General features: G+C 35.4%; 2 protein-coding genes across 2 annotated transcripts; both read left to right on the forward strand.

The window, feature by feature from the left end:
- Positions 1–249: 249 nt before the first annotated feature.
- LOC131664421 (female-specific protein transformer-like) lies at positions 250–7,917 on the forward strand. The gene is made up of 10 exons (XM_058935480.1): positions 250–419; positions 598–883; positions 972–1,159; positions 5,376–5,477; positions 5,567–5,684; positions 5,976–6,047; positions 6,106–6,225; positions 6,306–6,459; positions 7,190–7,349; positions 7,475–7,917. Exons 2-10 carry the CDS (start codon positions 600–602, stop codon positions 7,492–7,494), a joined length of 1,218 nt encoding a protein of 405 aa, XP_058791463.1. The 5' UTR covers positions 250–419; positions 598–599; the 3' UTR covers positions 7,495–7,917.
- Positions 7,918–15,855: 7,938 nt separating this feature from the next.
- Positions 15,856–17,254, forward strand: LOC131664698 (uncharacterized). The gene is made up of 3 exons (XM_058935993.1): positions 15,856–15,895; positions 16,052–16,088; positions 16,396–17,254. The coding sequence occupies exons 1-3, from the start codon at positions 15,856–15,858 to the stop codon at positions 17,252–17,254; spliced, it is 936 nt and encodes a 311-aa protein (XP_058791976.1).
- The last annotated feature ends 229 nt before the right edge of the window (positions 17,255–17,483 follow it).

The following is a 17,483-nucleotide window of genomic DNA, read 5'->3' on the forward strand; positions in this document are numbered from 1 at the left end:
GCAATATGCTTTCATTTGAAATTATATTTTGCGGGGCGGCAAAATGACAGCATTATGAAGGCACGGCGTGCAGCGCTTCGTGACAGCATTATGCCTACATTCTGACGGCACGGCTTGCGTAGCTTTTCGTGCTCGCACTATGCCCGCATTATGACGGCACGCCGTGACGAGCACGCGCGTGCCGAACCGTGCCGGCACGCTGTGTTATCTAGGATTCTCTCTTACTCCCTGGTAGTGACATCGCGTCGTTGATCGTTCGCACCTTAACCTACTCCGACTTCCAAGTTTATGTTGTTTTGTTCGTTCATTTTCAATATAATAGTGATAACTTTAATTAATAATAATAGTTAGGAAATAGTGTAGTAGTTGTCAACGTTCCTTCTACTTCACAAATGTAGACGTGCTGTGACTGCTTAAAAGTAATTTTCTCGTGTGTTCATTTCTTTATATTCAGTGCACGTGTATAGTGCTTCTTACTTTGATCTGTAGTGAAACTCGTTTTTTACTAATTTACGAATGCAATTATATTAAAATAAATTATTTTATTAGATTTAAATAAAAGTCTTCGAGTTTATGAATGTGCGTGCCATTTTACAGCCATGGAAAAAGGTCCTTTAGATTCTATTTCTCAGCATGAAAAAGAAAGGAGGAGGAGATTATGGATGATGCAGCAGAAGAAGATAAGAGAACATGAACGACTAAAACAGAAGAAAATTGAAGAGTATGAAAGAAGAAGAGCAAAAGAGCTTGGATTGCCTTACGAAGGAAAATCATTACATGTAAGTCGTAGCAAAAGTAGAAGCAGAAGTAGGTCAGAAGAGTCTCATCAGAGAAGTCACTCAAGATCAACTCACAACAGTGTATCCCAAGATGTGTCAAAAAAGTATAGAAAATACAATATTATACATTTATGTACTTGATTAATGTCTAATACAGATAACTTCAATGTAATGTTCATTTTGCTATTTCAGAATTAACTCTTCATCAGGAAATAAACCACTATTCAATGGTCCATCGGAAGCTCTGAAACTAAGTGAAAGTGATCTGCATAAAATCACTGTGAAAATTCATAGAAAAATACCAGCTTCGTCAGTCGAAAATACTGAAATTAATCGTGCAGTTGTTAACCCAGAGGAGATAAAGTTAAAAAGAAGAGAGGGTAAATTTATGTTTTATTGTTATTTCTATCTGAAAATATATAGGTTCAACTAAGAAGATCAAAATTGGAGCCAGTATTTTGCAGATTTTATTAGATGTACTTGCATAATAGTTTCCATTTCCTTCAAGAAGCAAACTTAGATCATTGATAAATTTTATGACGAATATAGTTGCAGTATATAAGATGCATATTTTATTGTTTATTAATTAAAAATTAATACAATTAACAAGTTTATTCAAATACTCTATTCTTCCAAGATAATTTCATGTGATACTTCATCAACAGTGGAAGAGTTACTAATTGCCAATTTTTCTAAAAACCAGTTTCAATCTATTTTTGGAATCCATTAGAAAAACGCCGCATCGTCGAAGCTAGTGGTAGCAGAAGTCTAGGTTTGAATGGTTTCATTTTTTTTCTAGCATATCGTCTATTATTAGTTAAATTCATTCCAAGAAGTATTGTGTTAGAAGAAAGGCAACTTTTGTACGACACTCATGAATGCTTCTTAATTGTAATAAAACTTATTAAATACCATGCCATGAAAGTACAAACGTAATAAGTTATCTTCTGCTAAGCAGAAATTTTATTTAAGAATTATGCAGATAGATATTTAAAATTATGAATATAATGAATCCTGTTCTTTTATTTACTGATCTTAAAGGGATAACTAACTTCATGACAATGGGAATACCTACCTATTATTTGATATAAATTTGAAAGGTCGTACTTTTGTGCCTATTACAAACATAAATCCAAATACGTTAAGGCAGCTTATTGAATAGACATTCTCACTTCACATGATTGACGAGTCTATTCACTTAAATATCTGCAAATTATATATGCGTGAATATACCCTAAAGTAACAAGCACATGGAACTGGAGCTGTTGTATAATTAGATATGTCAGATTTTACGCACTCGTTATGGTTCTTTTCTTTATTAATCCGTACTTTACCATAGTTATCTTCCTTGACTTTACGGAAAGCATAGTTTGATGTGTAATCGACCTGACGGAACTGTATGAAAAACCTGTACTTGCACCAAGGGAATACAGTAGAGAAACCGCGCACTGTGTGAAATGACGATCTCACTTCCCTCGATTGACATCACGCCGTGCGTCTTTGTCCACTGTGTCCAAGACGACATCGTACTATGAACTTTATACTCGCGTTCTGAGCGTTCTGGTTTGCGATATCCTTTGCGCCGATCAAGATTTGTATCGACATTTGTATGTCAATTCATTTTGGGTAATACATAGTTACCAAAAAGTAGAGTTGCGTCAAGCTTCTAACATGCAGGTTAAACATTGTTTAAAAAACTCTACTGTGAGAAAGAACTTTACAATTTATTACAACAGGAAAAGGAGCGTAACCGATATTCGACCGCGAAGAGGCGAAACCAGCCGAAGTCGAAGTTGAAGAACGCCGCATCGTCGAAGCTAGTGGTAGCAGAAGTCTAGGTTTGCATGGTTTCATTTTTTTTCTAGCATATCGTCTATTACTAGTTAAATTCATTCCAAGAAGTATTGTGTTAGAAGAAAGGCAACTTTTGTACGACACTCATGAATGCTTCTTAATTGTAATAAAACTTATTAAATACCATGCCATGAAAGTACAAACGTAATAAGTTATCTTCTGCTAAGCAGAAATTTTATTTAAGAATTATGCAGATAGATATTTAAAATTATGAATATAATGAATCCTGTTCTTTTATTTACTGATCTTAAAGGGATAACTAACTTCATGACAATGGGAATACCTACCTATTATTTGATATAAATTTGAAAGGTCGTACTTTTGTGCCTATTACAAACATAAATCCAAATACGTTAAGGCAGCTTATTGAATAGACATTCTCACTTCACATGATTGACGAGTCTATTCACTTAAATATCTGCAAATTATATATGCGTGAATATACCCTAAAGTAACAAGCACATGGAACTGGAGCTGTTGTATAATTAGATATGTCAGATTTTACGCACTCGTTATGGTTCTTTTCTTTATTAATCCGTACTTTACCATAGTTATCTTCCTTGACTTTACGGAAAGCATAGTTTGATGTGTAATCGACCTGACGGAACTGTATGAAAAACCTGTACTTGCACCAAGGGAATACAGTAGAGAAACCGCGCACTGTGTGAAATGACGATCTCACTTCCCTCGATTGACATCACGCCGTGCGTCTTTGTCCACTGTGTCCAAGACGACATCGTACTATGAACTTTATACTCGCGTTCTGAGCGTTCTGGTTTGCGATATCCTTTGCGCCGATCAAGATTTGTATCGACATTTGTATGTCAATTCATTTTGGGTAATACATAGTTACCAAAAAGTAGAGTTGCGTCAAGCTTCTAACATGCAGGTTAAACATTGTTTAAAAAACTCTACTGTGAGAAAGAACTTTACAATTTATTACAACAGGAAAAGGAGCGTAACCGATATTCGACCGCGAAGAGGCGAAACCAGCCGAAGTCGAAGTTGAAGAACGCCGCATCGTCGAAGCTAGTGGTAGCAGAAGTCTAGGTTTGCATGGTTTCATTTTTTTTCTAGCATATCGTCTATTACTAGTTAAATTCATTCCAAGAAGTATTGTGTTAGAAGAAAGGCAACTTTTGTACGACACTCATGAATGCTTCTTAATTGTAATAAAACTTATTAAATACCATGCCATGAAAGTACAAACGTAATAAGTTATCTTCTGCTAAGCAGAAATTTTATTTAAGAATTATGCAGATAGATATTTAAAATTATGAATATAATGAATCCTGTTCTTTTATTTACTGATCTTAAAGGGATAACTAACTTCATGACAATGGGAATACCTACCTATTATTTGATATAAATTTGAAAGGTCGTACTTTTGTGCCTATTACAAACATAAATCCAAATACGTTAAGGCAGCTTATTGAATAGACATTCTCACTTCACATGATTGACGAGTCTATTCACTTAAATATCTGCAAATTATATATGCGTGAATATACCCTAAAGTAACAAGCACATGGAACTGGAGCTGTTGTATAATTAGATATGTCAGATTTTACGCACTCGTTATGGTTCTTTTCTTTATTAATCCGTACTTTACCATAGTTATCTTCCTTGACTTTACGGAAAGCATAGTTTGATGTGTAATCGACCTGACGGAACTGTATGAAAAACCTGTACTTGCACCAAGGGAATACAGTAGAGAAACCGCGCACTGTGTGAAATGACGATCTCACTTCCCTCGATTGACATCACGCCGTGCGTCTTTGTCCACTGTGTCCAAGACGACATCGTACTATGAACTTTATACTCGCGTTCTGAGCGTTCTGGTTTGCGATATCCTTTGCGCCGATCAAGATTTGTATCGACATTTGTATGTCAATTCATTTTGGGTAATACATAGTTACCAAAAAGTAGAGTTGCGTCAAGCTTCTAACATGCAGGTTAAACATTGTTTAAAAAACTCTACTGTGAGAAAGAACTTTACAATTTATTACAACAGGAAAAGGAGCGTAACCGATATTCGACCGCGAAGAGGCGAAACCAGCCGAAGTCGAAGTTGAAGAACGCCGCATCGTCGAAGCTAGTGGTAGCAGAAGTCTAGGTTTGAACGGTTTCATTTTTTTTTCTAGCGTATCGTCTATTACTAGTTAAATTTATTAAGAATTATTGTAGAAACTTTATTTAAGAATTATGCAGATAGACATTTAAAATTATGAAGAGAAGGACCGCGAAGAGGCGAAACTAGCCGAAGTTGAAGTTGAAGTTGAAGATCACCGGACGTCGAAGCAAGTTTTAGCAGATGTCAAGGTTTGTACGGTTTCATTCCTGTGTTCACAATCCGAGAGTTAGTAAATTCCATAGCGATTGCGAGTGCGCAAATGCTATAGTGCGCATGATCACATGGGCGTAGTAAGCTAAAGAAGTATAATTTGAATGAATGAACAATATGTGAAAAAAAATAATATAAAAAATGATAAATGGAATTGTAAAATAGAATTTTTCAATTTCCTATGGCGGAAAAATAATTGATGTATTAACCAGTTAAATTTACGTAGAAATTAATAATGAAAAATGATACTCAAATATATATATTCTAATAAATATTATTAGTATTGTCAGAAAGTATCACTAGTTAAATTTAGAGTTGCGTCAAGCTTCTAACATGCAGGTTAAACATTGTTTAAAAAACTCTACTGTGAGAAAGAACTTTACAATTTATTACAACAGGAGAAGGAGCGAAACCGATATTCGACCGCGAAGAATTGAAACCAGCCGAAGTCGAAGTTGAAGAACGCCGCATCGTCGAAGCTAGTGGTAGCAGAAGTCAAGGTTTGAACGGTTTCATTTTTATTTCTAGCATATCGTCCATTGTATTTTAATACCAATCATGGATTTTTGTTTGTATTATTATTATTTAGATAAGAAGCCACGTCAAAAGCGTCGTTCTGTATCGTTGAGCCCTAAACGACATCGTACCTCAAGTCCACACTCGCGTTCTGAGCGTCATGGCTTACGATATCCTTCGCACCGGTCAAGGTTCTTGCCGACGATCGCTTTCAATATTCGTTATTTTGATTATTGCCGTTTTCATACCTTATTTTATGTTGCGGCGTTTAACAAATTCTATCCTTTTTAAAGTATTCTATACTTTGATATACACACTTTATTATAATTTTCTTTTTAGAAAAAAGTTTGGTTTTGAATTAAATTGAATTGTTAGAAAGAAGTAAAACTCAAAAACTTTTTTTTTCTGTAAATTACGTCACGCTTAATATTATTCTACGAATTTTTTATCTACTTTATAAGATGTGCATTTGTTTTTCACAGACATGAAGAACACTACAGGTATCACTTAGAAGATCGTTATTATAAAGACCATAAAGAACATAAAAGTGGCAGGTAATACTTAAATATCCTTTGAATGAATTGCTGTACTTCTTTGCTCATTATTTTAAAGACATAATTCATCTACACGAAATGGAAGTCGAGAAGAATCCCGAAGGTCTAGGTCGCTTGGCAGACGTTCTCAGTCAAGAGATCGTGATTACCGTAGGTCCGAGCGTGATGACTATTCACGGTAATATCAGTTCAATAACCTTGCCAAGAATCAAAATAGTACATTTTAATCAATTGCATTTCTCTGCATTTGTATTTCAGTTCAAGACGGACTGAAAAAGTTCATCGAGAGCTCCGAGCTAGATCTAAAGATAGATCTTACGATCGCCGAGACAGACGAGACTCTTCTGCAGAAAGACACCATTCAACTACAGCTGCCTACATAGAACCGATAACGTATCCTATGTATTTTGGGGTAAGATATTTTATATTGTTGAGAGGCCATCCGCGTCACACGCGAGACGGTGAGAGATGTATACCAAGAGACACACATGTACGAACAGCGAGCTGCAAAAGCGAGTGAGGGAGATGAGAGAGCAGAGCTGGGTTAGCCAATAACCTAACGAGGGCACGTGACCCGATGATACGCAATCAAGCGATCGCGGCAGCTGACAGCTGAAAGTTCGTGGTTTTTTCTTGCGTGCGCTCGACGGTGCATTTGGCTGTTTCACTTTCGTGCGAAACGAACCTTATGTCGATGAAGGTCTTATCCTCGCAGATAGGACCCAGCCCAAAAGGTACGAAGCACAGATTTTGACGACAGTCAAGGATACGCGAAAAAGTCGACCGCGCCATAAGTTCTCCTATCCATCATCTCGCGAGAAAGATTCAATGGATACTCATGGCCACTGAGCAAAGCAATCGAAATAAGATCTTTGTTTATAATATGTTTATTAAAAAGTAAGGCCTTGATATCCTACGAATTCGGCACACGACGGGTTAACTGATTTAATCGGAATAATTAGTCCTTCGTATTTCGGTATTGGACCTCTTCCTTGGCAGAAGAGTTCGCGAGTAATTAAAAGGATCGATCTACGCTGTAACAATATTATTATAAATTCATACAACTTTTAATAGAATTTTTTTTTTATTTGAGAAAATTATATAATAATAATATTTTTATATTGTATTTATTCTTTTTACAGGGCTTCCCACCAAGGCCTGTAATGATACCACCTGCCTTGCCACCGATCAGACTACCGGGCGCAGGAAGGGGCCGAATGCCTCTAGCTCCTATGCGTCCACCTTATCCCCCACGATTCGTACCTCCGGATATGTATCGGAGCATTCTACCTTCTGATCCTCGTACGTATTATGTCATGATGTTTTGTAATGAAACATGACATTGAAAACTTTCTAAATTAAAAAAAAATATATATCAATTAAAAAATAAATATATGATATGAAAATTATTTTACTTTCTGTTGCAGGGTACCCACGAATGTTTTAATTACCTTGATCGTGTTCATGCCAAGTCTTGATTCACGAAATATAATAATTTGTAGTCTTTGATAACTTTAAAATAGTGCATGTTGAGAATTGTCTTAATTAAGAGTATGCATATTTAAGTCGGTTCAATTTTAATTCAGTCAAGTAATTATTCATATAATTTTAAATATTTTTATATATTTCGAGCTTTTTGTATTGAAATTTGGCGTGCTTGGATTTTTATTCAAATAAATAATTACGATTACTATTTGATTTTATATTCAATCTTCAATAGTAATATGTTTTAATGTATTTTTACTGTTAAAGTTTAGTTTTGGACTACAGAATTTGTACTTGGTATGATACAATGCATGAGTAGCTCTTGATTTATGTATGACGGGGACAGATTTGAATATATTGTCAATTCTACGTTACTTTTATACTGTGCCAATAAAAATATTTATTTCATAAAATACATACTGTTATTTACAATTCTTTATCCGATGTTACCTTACAAATCCACTGATACCAATCATCTCTATGTCAAATAAACTTCGTCTTTATCAACGATGTAGTTTTATAAATCATTAGCTAAAAATTCCATTATTCATTCTAGAATAAAATGACAAATCACACATAGATTTCATCCAGTTATAAATAACTTAACGAAGCAGTTAACAAACTAAATGACGGTACGACCGTGATTTTGGCCGTGTAAATGAAACGTAATGGCAATTATTCGTGCACCAAGGTCACGTTTTTTAACTTGAGACTCGAAATTAGGTATGGTGTGCGTATGCTAGCATATAGGCGCTATGGTAAATTACCGTTGAAATCTATAGACCACAAGCATGCCACGTTATTACAACCCATCCGCTTAATTTATCAGTATAATATTCGGTTAGTTGCAAAGCGATTATCGTAAATTCGACACGGAGTAGGTGTATGTATGTATAACCCTGTACAAAGAAACCATTTTTCTATTTTAATAATGTTTACCGATTATTTTAAGAGTGGTGTAGTATTCAGTTACATAAAGATTTCAAATTACAAATAAAGATAAAATTCTAAAATCTAAAATTATTTATTTAGCTGACACATATAATTAATACACTAAATCATGAATTTTGAAATTGATGGTTTCGTTTTACTTGCTATATTGAAAACAAACAAAAGTCAATTGGTTTAATAGTATATTATCTGAGAACTAACTAAGAACACTAAGTTTTCACTTTGTGAAACATATTTCACACGAATATCAATTATACGACTATAGTAGATTCGACCGTGAAAAAACCAGTTTATTCCATTTTTTCGCTTCATATAATATTAATAGACTCAGTCATCTACATTTACCCTTCAATGCTCACTAAACAACACCTTCCTTTTTATCGTTTCACTTGACTTCCGAATTAAAGAGGCCTCGCGACAACAACCCCCTTTTCGCATTGATCCCGAAAGAAAGGCCTCGAGAAAAAAATTAAGCGACTGCAGCCGTTCAGTGTTTTCAAACACCAAGCATTGTTTGTGATGAATTCTTCCCAAGCTTCGGAAGAGAAAAAGTCAGGTATGTGCAAAAAGCGTCAGTCGAGTGCGAAATCCTGCCGTTTCGAAAGGGGTGCGCCACAATGTATAGCCGTTTGAGGAAAAGATTTTTATCACTTTTCCGATGGCTTGTCAGTGTATACACGCACTACGTGAGTCCTTTCGAGTACTGCTTACGGTCTAAACAGAGATCTCCCTGTTTTGCGGCGCCTTCGATATTTTCTAGAATGCAGCTAAGCTTTGACGGTAAAATTTGGATGTTGCGCGTGAAGAGTTACTTCTGTGGTAAAGTTATGATGAAAATGAATAATAGTTTCGTACAAATCTACTAGCCATTTACTCTTTCGTTGGTCATTTTATCGATAAAACATATCGTTGTTTTTCGAATTTCACTTGTCAGATTCATTTTAAATTTGATAGGATGAAATAAAATAATGAATGCTTTAAAAGTATCATCACTCTACAATAACTCGACAATAAAAACCGCAACTGTAACCCATCGTAAATATAAGCGTCATTTACTGGGCCGAAAAACAGCCCGCAGTTAGAATCCCAAGGGCAAAATGTTTTCGTGCATAAATGGATACGCGCAGCAAGGAAACGAGAGAGAGAGAGAGAGAGAGAGAGAGAGAGAGAATATAAAGCGTGGAAAGTATAAGAATAACGAACGAGTTTGAGGCATACCATGCAAAAGTCGAATGAAACGAGAAATTAAAAGGAGGTGGGCGTGATTCTTAGGTTGTGCAAGCTCAAAGGCAAGTCTTTTGTTCATTAATCGGCAAGTTACACGTGCGTACATCTTGACGGGGATTTTACGTAGTCATACAATGTATGCGAATTCGCTCGACCGCAAATATTTGCCTTAGCAAACTTAGTTTATTGTTTTATTTTCTTCGCCTTATATCTATTTTTATTGGGAGATTTCAGTAGCATGCTTATCGTATTAATAACCCAACTCGACGGATAAACATCCATTCATTTTCCTCTCATTAATATAAGTTTGCGCGTGAAATTTATGCTGTCTAACATCGGTTTGCTGGCATTAAGAAATTAGAGATTCGCACTTATCGAGCTACATTATTATACGTTTGAAGCGAGGTTAAAAGACAATTTGGCGCAAGGCCATTTCTAGAGTGCACAGTGTGTCCTGGCGAGTTGCCCGGAAAATTATTTCCAACGGTCTGTGCATGCGTCCCGAAAAAAAAATTATATATATACATACCTATGCGCGCGCGCCACGTCAATTTTATGTTTACACGGCACTCTCCTGATTATCGGCGGTATTCGTCTCTATAAGTAACATTGGCGTAATTTATATGTATGCTTTAGAAAACGGCATCTTTCTCGCGCCTTTTTCCAATCTTGAATCTATTGCTCTATGAAATCTCCCCTTCCGTGGCTTGTTGGATTTCCCCTAGGGATGGTCAGTAACTGTGCATTGTTATTCTTTTCAATGGTGAAGGTTACAAGAGAGAGGGGGGATTATTGTGCGGACGGCAGAGTATAGAGGTAGGGATGCTTATTCAAAGCCTTTTCATGCAAAATACAAATAAATCGGTGTTTAAGCATGTATACTTTGTGGTCCGGGAGCTGGGTATGATTCCGTATGCACTTAAGAGGCGAAGGATAAAAACCATGTATTCCCATGTATTTTAACCCGCTGAATCCAATGGTGCCGGTTATTTTTACGGGAAATGGATAGGTTTTGTTTAAAACGCAATTGATTAAACAAATTATGAAAAAATACTTTTTTCGAACAGGACAATTTTATTTTAGGTAATTTGGACTATTTTAAGACGAAAAGGTCCTTAGTCGTTTTTTCGTAAAATGCATATTTACAAAGTTATGAATTTTTTAAGGTCGAAAATTGAGCATTTTTCACTATCTTTGCATGTTTATAACTTATTAACTATTGCATATTTTTCAAAACTTGACAAACCAATCTATTTTTCAAGATTTCCTCTATCGATTAACCATATTCAATGTTGGATTATCAAATTAGAAGCCGCTGTTATCGCAATTTACAAGTAGCGTTTTTTACGCGTTCAAGATACGCCGCGCACTACGCGTGCGGCGAGTTGCTGGTCTGCCGGGCGTTCGCCACTCGGTCGCTCGCCAATGTCCCCGCATTTCGAAACAAATAAAATATTGCTGATCATCTAAGTAAATAATCATTATTATTTAATTAACTTAATATAGTTCAATGATTGGAGTGGAAGGTCGAAACTTCATATTTCTATGAACTTATATGTCTTATTAACGTATGCGTCTAATGTAACAAACACACATAAATTTTATATCGCATGTTACTTATATTTCGATATCGATATAATTGTATTTATTATTATATGATATTTCGGAATATTACATAATATTCCGTCGTTCAATATTTTATAGAACTGTTAATGATTCTTTTTAAATATTCAAATATTTTCGCGCGCATCTTCATTCGAATAATTACCGCCGGGTGACGAATTCGTCCCAAGTTGTCGCTGTACCACTTGTTCTCGTACTACGTCATGTTGTTGTTTAGCGGCTCAAGTAGAGTGTATATCGTTTTGTTTATGTAAAAAACAAGATACATGTAAAAACAAATTTTATATCCCTAAGGAATAGAAAGGTAAAACAAACATATTGCTATTTTATTTATTTTGTTATATTCTGCAACATAAGGTATTTATGTTTTCCATGTATTATTGGTCGTGTCTTATTGTATGTAAAAAGACAAGATTTGACAAATCAATTATTGATTATAATAAGCCGAAACAAATCGCATTCGCGGTGAGCGACCGAGTGGCGAACGCCCGGCAGACCAGCAACTCGCCGCACGCGTAGTGCGCGGCGTATCTTGAACGCGTAAAAAACGCTACTTGTAAATTGCGATAACAGCGGCTTCTAATTTGATAATCCAACATTGAATATGGTTAATCGATAGAGGAAATCTTGAAAAATAGATTGGTTTGTCAAGTTTTGAAAAATATGCAATAGTTAATAAGTTATAAACATGCAAAGATAGTGAAAAATGCTCAATTTTCGACCTTAAAAAATTCATAACTTTGTAAATATGCATTTTACGAAAAAACGACTAAGGACCTTTTCGTCTTAAAATAGTCCAAATTACCTAAAATAAAATTGTCCTGTTCGAAAAAAGCATTTTTTCATAATTTGTTTAATCAATTGCGTTTTAAACAAAACCTATCCATTTCCCGTAAAAATAACCGGCACCATTGGATTCAGCGGGTCAAAATACATGGGAATACATGGTTTTTATCCTTCGCCTCTTAAGTGCATACGGAATCATACTCAGCTCCCGGACTATTGTGTTTGGATAGATTTTTTTCTAAGCAAAAAAAGCCACCTTTCGACTTAATTATAGCCTTGAATTTTCTGATAAATGTTTCACTTTAGAACATGAAACGTATGCGGATGCTTTTTCAAGTGTGAGCTAATATTACGATTATCGAACTAATAACGACAAATATCGTTGTGTATAAATAAGCGTAATACCTAGGTTTTTGTAAAATAAATTTCTCTAGTTGCAATATCAGAAGGAAACTTTGCTAAAAATATTATGATGGTCAATTCGTAAATTTGATAAAGAATAAGCGAAACCGACGCGTGAAAGCTCACGTGAGAATTGTACAGCTAACGAACAGCTATACGAAAACATTGTCTTGTTCAACAATACAAGTACAATACCTGCCATTTACCGTCCAAATAGATAAATGTCAAGTATCGTCTCACTCGAATTCATGCCAGTCGATTTTCCCAAGACACTTCTCGCTCTTCCGCGATCAAATTTATAACCATCAACATCACATGAAAGAAAGGTCATGCCATTTCTATGCGCCGAAACTTAGTGAAGTAAAAGAGTATAAACATGAAAAGATCATTCTCTTTTCAGAATCTAAGTGTCTCTTTTCTCTCTCGACGACGCCCTGCGGTGGGGGTGTACATCTTTCCTCGCATATAATACTTGTCACATGTGTTTGGACTTTCGACGCTCCAATTTCCCATATAACTTTTATGGAAGGGGTGGGGGGCGTATAGGTACGAGGGTGTAAGCCTGAGAAAGTTTTTCATCATACACTCGTTACATTTCTATTTGGATGTTTTATTGCCGCGATTAATGGATACTGTAAGATAAGTTATTGCATTCATTGCAGCGATAAAGCCTGTCAGTTTGTGAAGTATGTGTGAAAAAAAGTGTAATTAAGAAAAGAGCAAGTCACAAGATTTGAACAAATTGAATTGAGACTATTGATATTTTTTCAACCTATTCGAGTAAATAAACTGTACGAGTCGTGCGCATCAACTTTATTTTGCAAATGCAATGGAAATTTAGCTCCTCTCTGAACTTGTTGTACGAGAGGTTAAAGCTCATACGTTAAGAAGTCACGAAATACTTGGAAGCTCAGCCCATAAATAAGCCACCAATTACGCGAGTTGTATTTCAAAAGCATCTCAACGGACACCAACTCGATTTTTTTCACCAAAACTTTAATTTCTGTACAACGTCCGTATACAGTTCATTATTATATTCCAACACCGTATTCACATACTGTAACAATATTTTTTTCGATTTCCTCGTTTTTCCGCTTTCAAGAAATAAATCAGTGTCGCGGTCTATTTGATAAACCGCCCTGGCATCCCACAAGCTTTATATATTATTTCCTTTGGACGTTATGGTTTCGCTCGAAGAAACACCACGCGTCTTAATTATCCCGTTGCCTTGGCTTCCTTGTTGACGCGTGATTTTCGGCGCGAAACCTCGTCTTGATCTATAGGCTCTTTTGATGTTACGAGGACGAGGCTAATGAAGATTTTGTGGTGATGATTTTCATGGTAATTATGTTAACGAGATTATTTAATTATCCAAGAAAATTTTCATTGAATTTAGCTTATATTAATAAACAAGGTATCATCTAAATATCTAAGTGATTACACCAAATGTGAAATGAAATAGAAATAATTATATTTTTTCCAGATTCGTAAACTATTGAGTGTTGAATTGGAAACATTTACAGACGGAACAATGGTCTCTTATAGTAAAAGGAATGATTTTATGTTTATACCAAATGGATTGTCTGGCACAAAAAGGATCGCCTTTCATTACAAAAGGAACTGTTTTAGTATATTACTCTGAAAGTGCATAATTTTTAAATGAGTATAAACAAAATTCAAAATGAAACTCAACTATAAAAATGCATTACCACCATAACATTGAAAATAAAATAGGTAACTCAAATGAACGATATTAAGCAACGAAATTAAATTAACCACCTGAGCTATTAACGGAAGCGTCCTGCGATACGGAAGCCGTACAAACGTGCACAATTCGATGGTAGCCCATAATTATAAAAATAAAAGGCCTCAAAGCGTCGTCGGCGCGTACGGTAAATCAGGCGTCAGAACTGTTTGACAACCAGCGCTCCGCTTCTCCTTATTTTTTCCTCTCGGTTTTATTTTCATAGCGGAAGTGATCCTCTCTATTCGGTCTACTGGGACACACCGCAAAAAAGAAATGACGCCGCGCGTCTGCTTGTCCTTCTCCATTATCGTGCCGCCGCGCTGCACGTGTGACACTCATGCCATATGCACTTTTTCTTCTTGTTTTCATTGTGCGAGGAGTGCTTGAGTTTGGCTTTTGTATTAAAATTTCTTTTTCTCTTTATTTATTTATTTTTTTTTTTCGTGCGCATCGCGAGTTCATGCGGTTACCGTTACATATATGCAATCTCTTCTTTTTCTTTTACAATTGTCCGAAAATTGATAATGACACGCTCGATTAGCTTGTTAACAATGATAACAATCGTTATAAAAGAGAGGGACATATCTTTTGATTTTTATTCATGGTGTTTGCGAATGTATAGCGATGTACGCGAGATGAGAGGATCGCACTAGGAATGAGCAAAAATTTCTTTATTTTCCTAATGTTCCAAAGACTGGCGTGAGAATTAAAAAAATCCTTCTTAATTCTTTTATTGTATTATAAATCCTCCACGACTTTACAATTTTTATGAAAAAGCTATTTTGTCTTCTGTAGGCTAAAGCCGCACGATCAACGTCTACTATTAAATTTGTGAAATTGTCTATAAATTGATTTCGCATGTCAACAATACACACGATTTTACTTTGATAGTCATTTTCTGCAGTAAATACTTTTAATTAATGAACGTCTGTTAAATTGAGAACGTACTTGAAAATATTCGATAAGGCTACAGGTCCGCAACAACAGAAACATTTCTTAACAACAATTTTCATATAGTACAATTCATTGATATCTTGTACTGATGAGTTATTATGCTGCGGGTTCTCCCACCACGATATATGCTTGTAGTCTGTATACAACCCTGTAGGTACTGCCATATAATTTTCAAGGTATCCAAATTCACGGTAGATAATGATGAGTAATATACTATAATAAGAATACTTTCATATGACATTAATTTTAAGAACATATGTCGAGCACATTGAAAAATGGATTATTAAATATTATGTTTGAAAAAGCAAACATAATTTTAATGTTCACGTACAAAATTGTCATGGAAACGAAGCCTTGCTTATAAAATAAAAATAATAGCATATTAATAATTACGAATAATGTTAAAAAGCTCACATAAATCGTGTAAAATGCTGGTGATTGAATTGTATTACAGTACAGATTATCTTAATTTTTCCTACTTTTCTATTGGCTGTACGCTTCGACCGATTAATTGTGTCGCCTATTAGAAGCGCAACGAACCTTGCACATTACTATATAAACGTGTCATCTGACAATAGCTATTGCACAATTAATTCTATACGTTGACCTTTGTAAGCAAGCTTGAATCTAAATATGAAGACCGTTCTTCTTTTAGTAGTGTTTGCTTTAATCGGTAGGTACATTCTAATTTTATTTTAATATAGCTTTCACGATTCATTCATGTTTTTCGTGATAATTCATACATAAAAGTAATAATTTCTAACAAGTATTAAATTATACTTGAATAACAATGCGATAAAAATCATGTTATTTCAAATTATTTTTCTAGCAACATTTATGGAAAGTCTTGTCGACTCGCATCGCCAGTAAGTATTACAATAATTTACTATTGTTAAAGTTTACAATTACAATAACGTTATACTAATTATGTACTTTTATTTTCAATCCAGCCATGGATCCCACGGTGGCTCACAATATCCGTAAATATTTATCCATTATATCAAACAATATTCTGTCAGTTTTTTGTAACACTATCAATTTTTCCCATCTCAGGCCAAATCAACATTTTCCTCAACGCCCGTAAGTAATATTATTGGTATTTATTTCTATACAATGTCTTTAAAACTTGTACAAAGTTAACGATTACTTTTCCGTTTTTGTTTTCTAAAAAAGGCCGCATTATCCACCCGAGAAACCAGGTTCTAATTCAGGTCACCATTGGAATCAAGGGGGAAATCGACCAGGTCATCATTCAGGTCATCATTCTGGTCATCATGGAAAGCCAACTGCTCCACCGAATAATTATCCCGAGAACCAGCCAACTGCATCTCCTCCAGATAATTATCCGCCAGTTTGCCCAGCTTACTGTCAATGTAAATACCCAACTATGAAACCTCCAACTTCTCGACCTACTCCTCCGTCAGAGAACTATCCAACTGATCGGCCAACTCCTCGGCCTACTCCTCCGCCAGAAAACTATCCTACCGATCGACCAACTCCTCGGCCTACTCCTCCACCCGAAAACTATCCTACTGATCGACCAACTCCTCGGCCTACTCCTTCATCAGAAAACAATCCAACTAATCGGCCAACTCCACGGCCTACTCCTCCATCAGAAAACTATCCAACTCATCATCCAACTATTCCATCGCACAATAATCCGACTAATCCTCCTACTCACCATCCAACTAATCCATCACAAAACTATCCGACTAATCAACCTACTCAACGACCGACTACTTCATCACAGAACCATCCTACTTCTTCTCCAAATTATCCAACAGATAACTATCCTACTTGTAGCCCAAATAATTATCCAACTACACCACCTCATCAACCAACTTCTTCTACAGAAAAATATCCGACTAGTCCATCAAATAATAATCCAACTCATCGTCCATTTCATAAACCAACTCATCGTCCTTCTCACCAAACAACCAAAATTCCATCCAGTTTAACAGAAAAATATCCAACTCATCGCCCTTCTTTCCTTCCGAACAAAGATTTAACTGACAATAAAATATCCGACTAATCGTCTTTACTAATTACCAGATAATTAATAACCACTATTTTTTGTTTTCCAATTCACATGAGCGAAAGTTCTTTCCTGATATTCATAACTGAACTGTTCAAATAAACATTCAAATGAAAATAAATAGTGTAGCACATGAATTTTTTATGCAACTATCCGAAATAGTATTTTAAAACAATATTTTGAAATCAAAATAAGTTTGAAAGATATAAAAAATCATTATTAAACT

The sequence above is a fragment of the Phymastichus coffea genome, unplaced genomic scaffold (genome assembly GCF_024137745.1).
Source record: "Phymastichus coffea isolate CEN01 unplaced genomic scaffold, Cenicafe_Pcof_1.1 PCOF00044, whole genome shotgun sequence".
NCBI classification, from domain to species: domain Eukaryota; kingdom Metazoa; phylum Arthropoda; class Insecta; order Hymenoptera; family Eulophidae; genus Phymastichus; species Phymastichus coffea.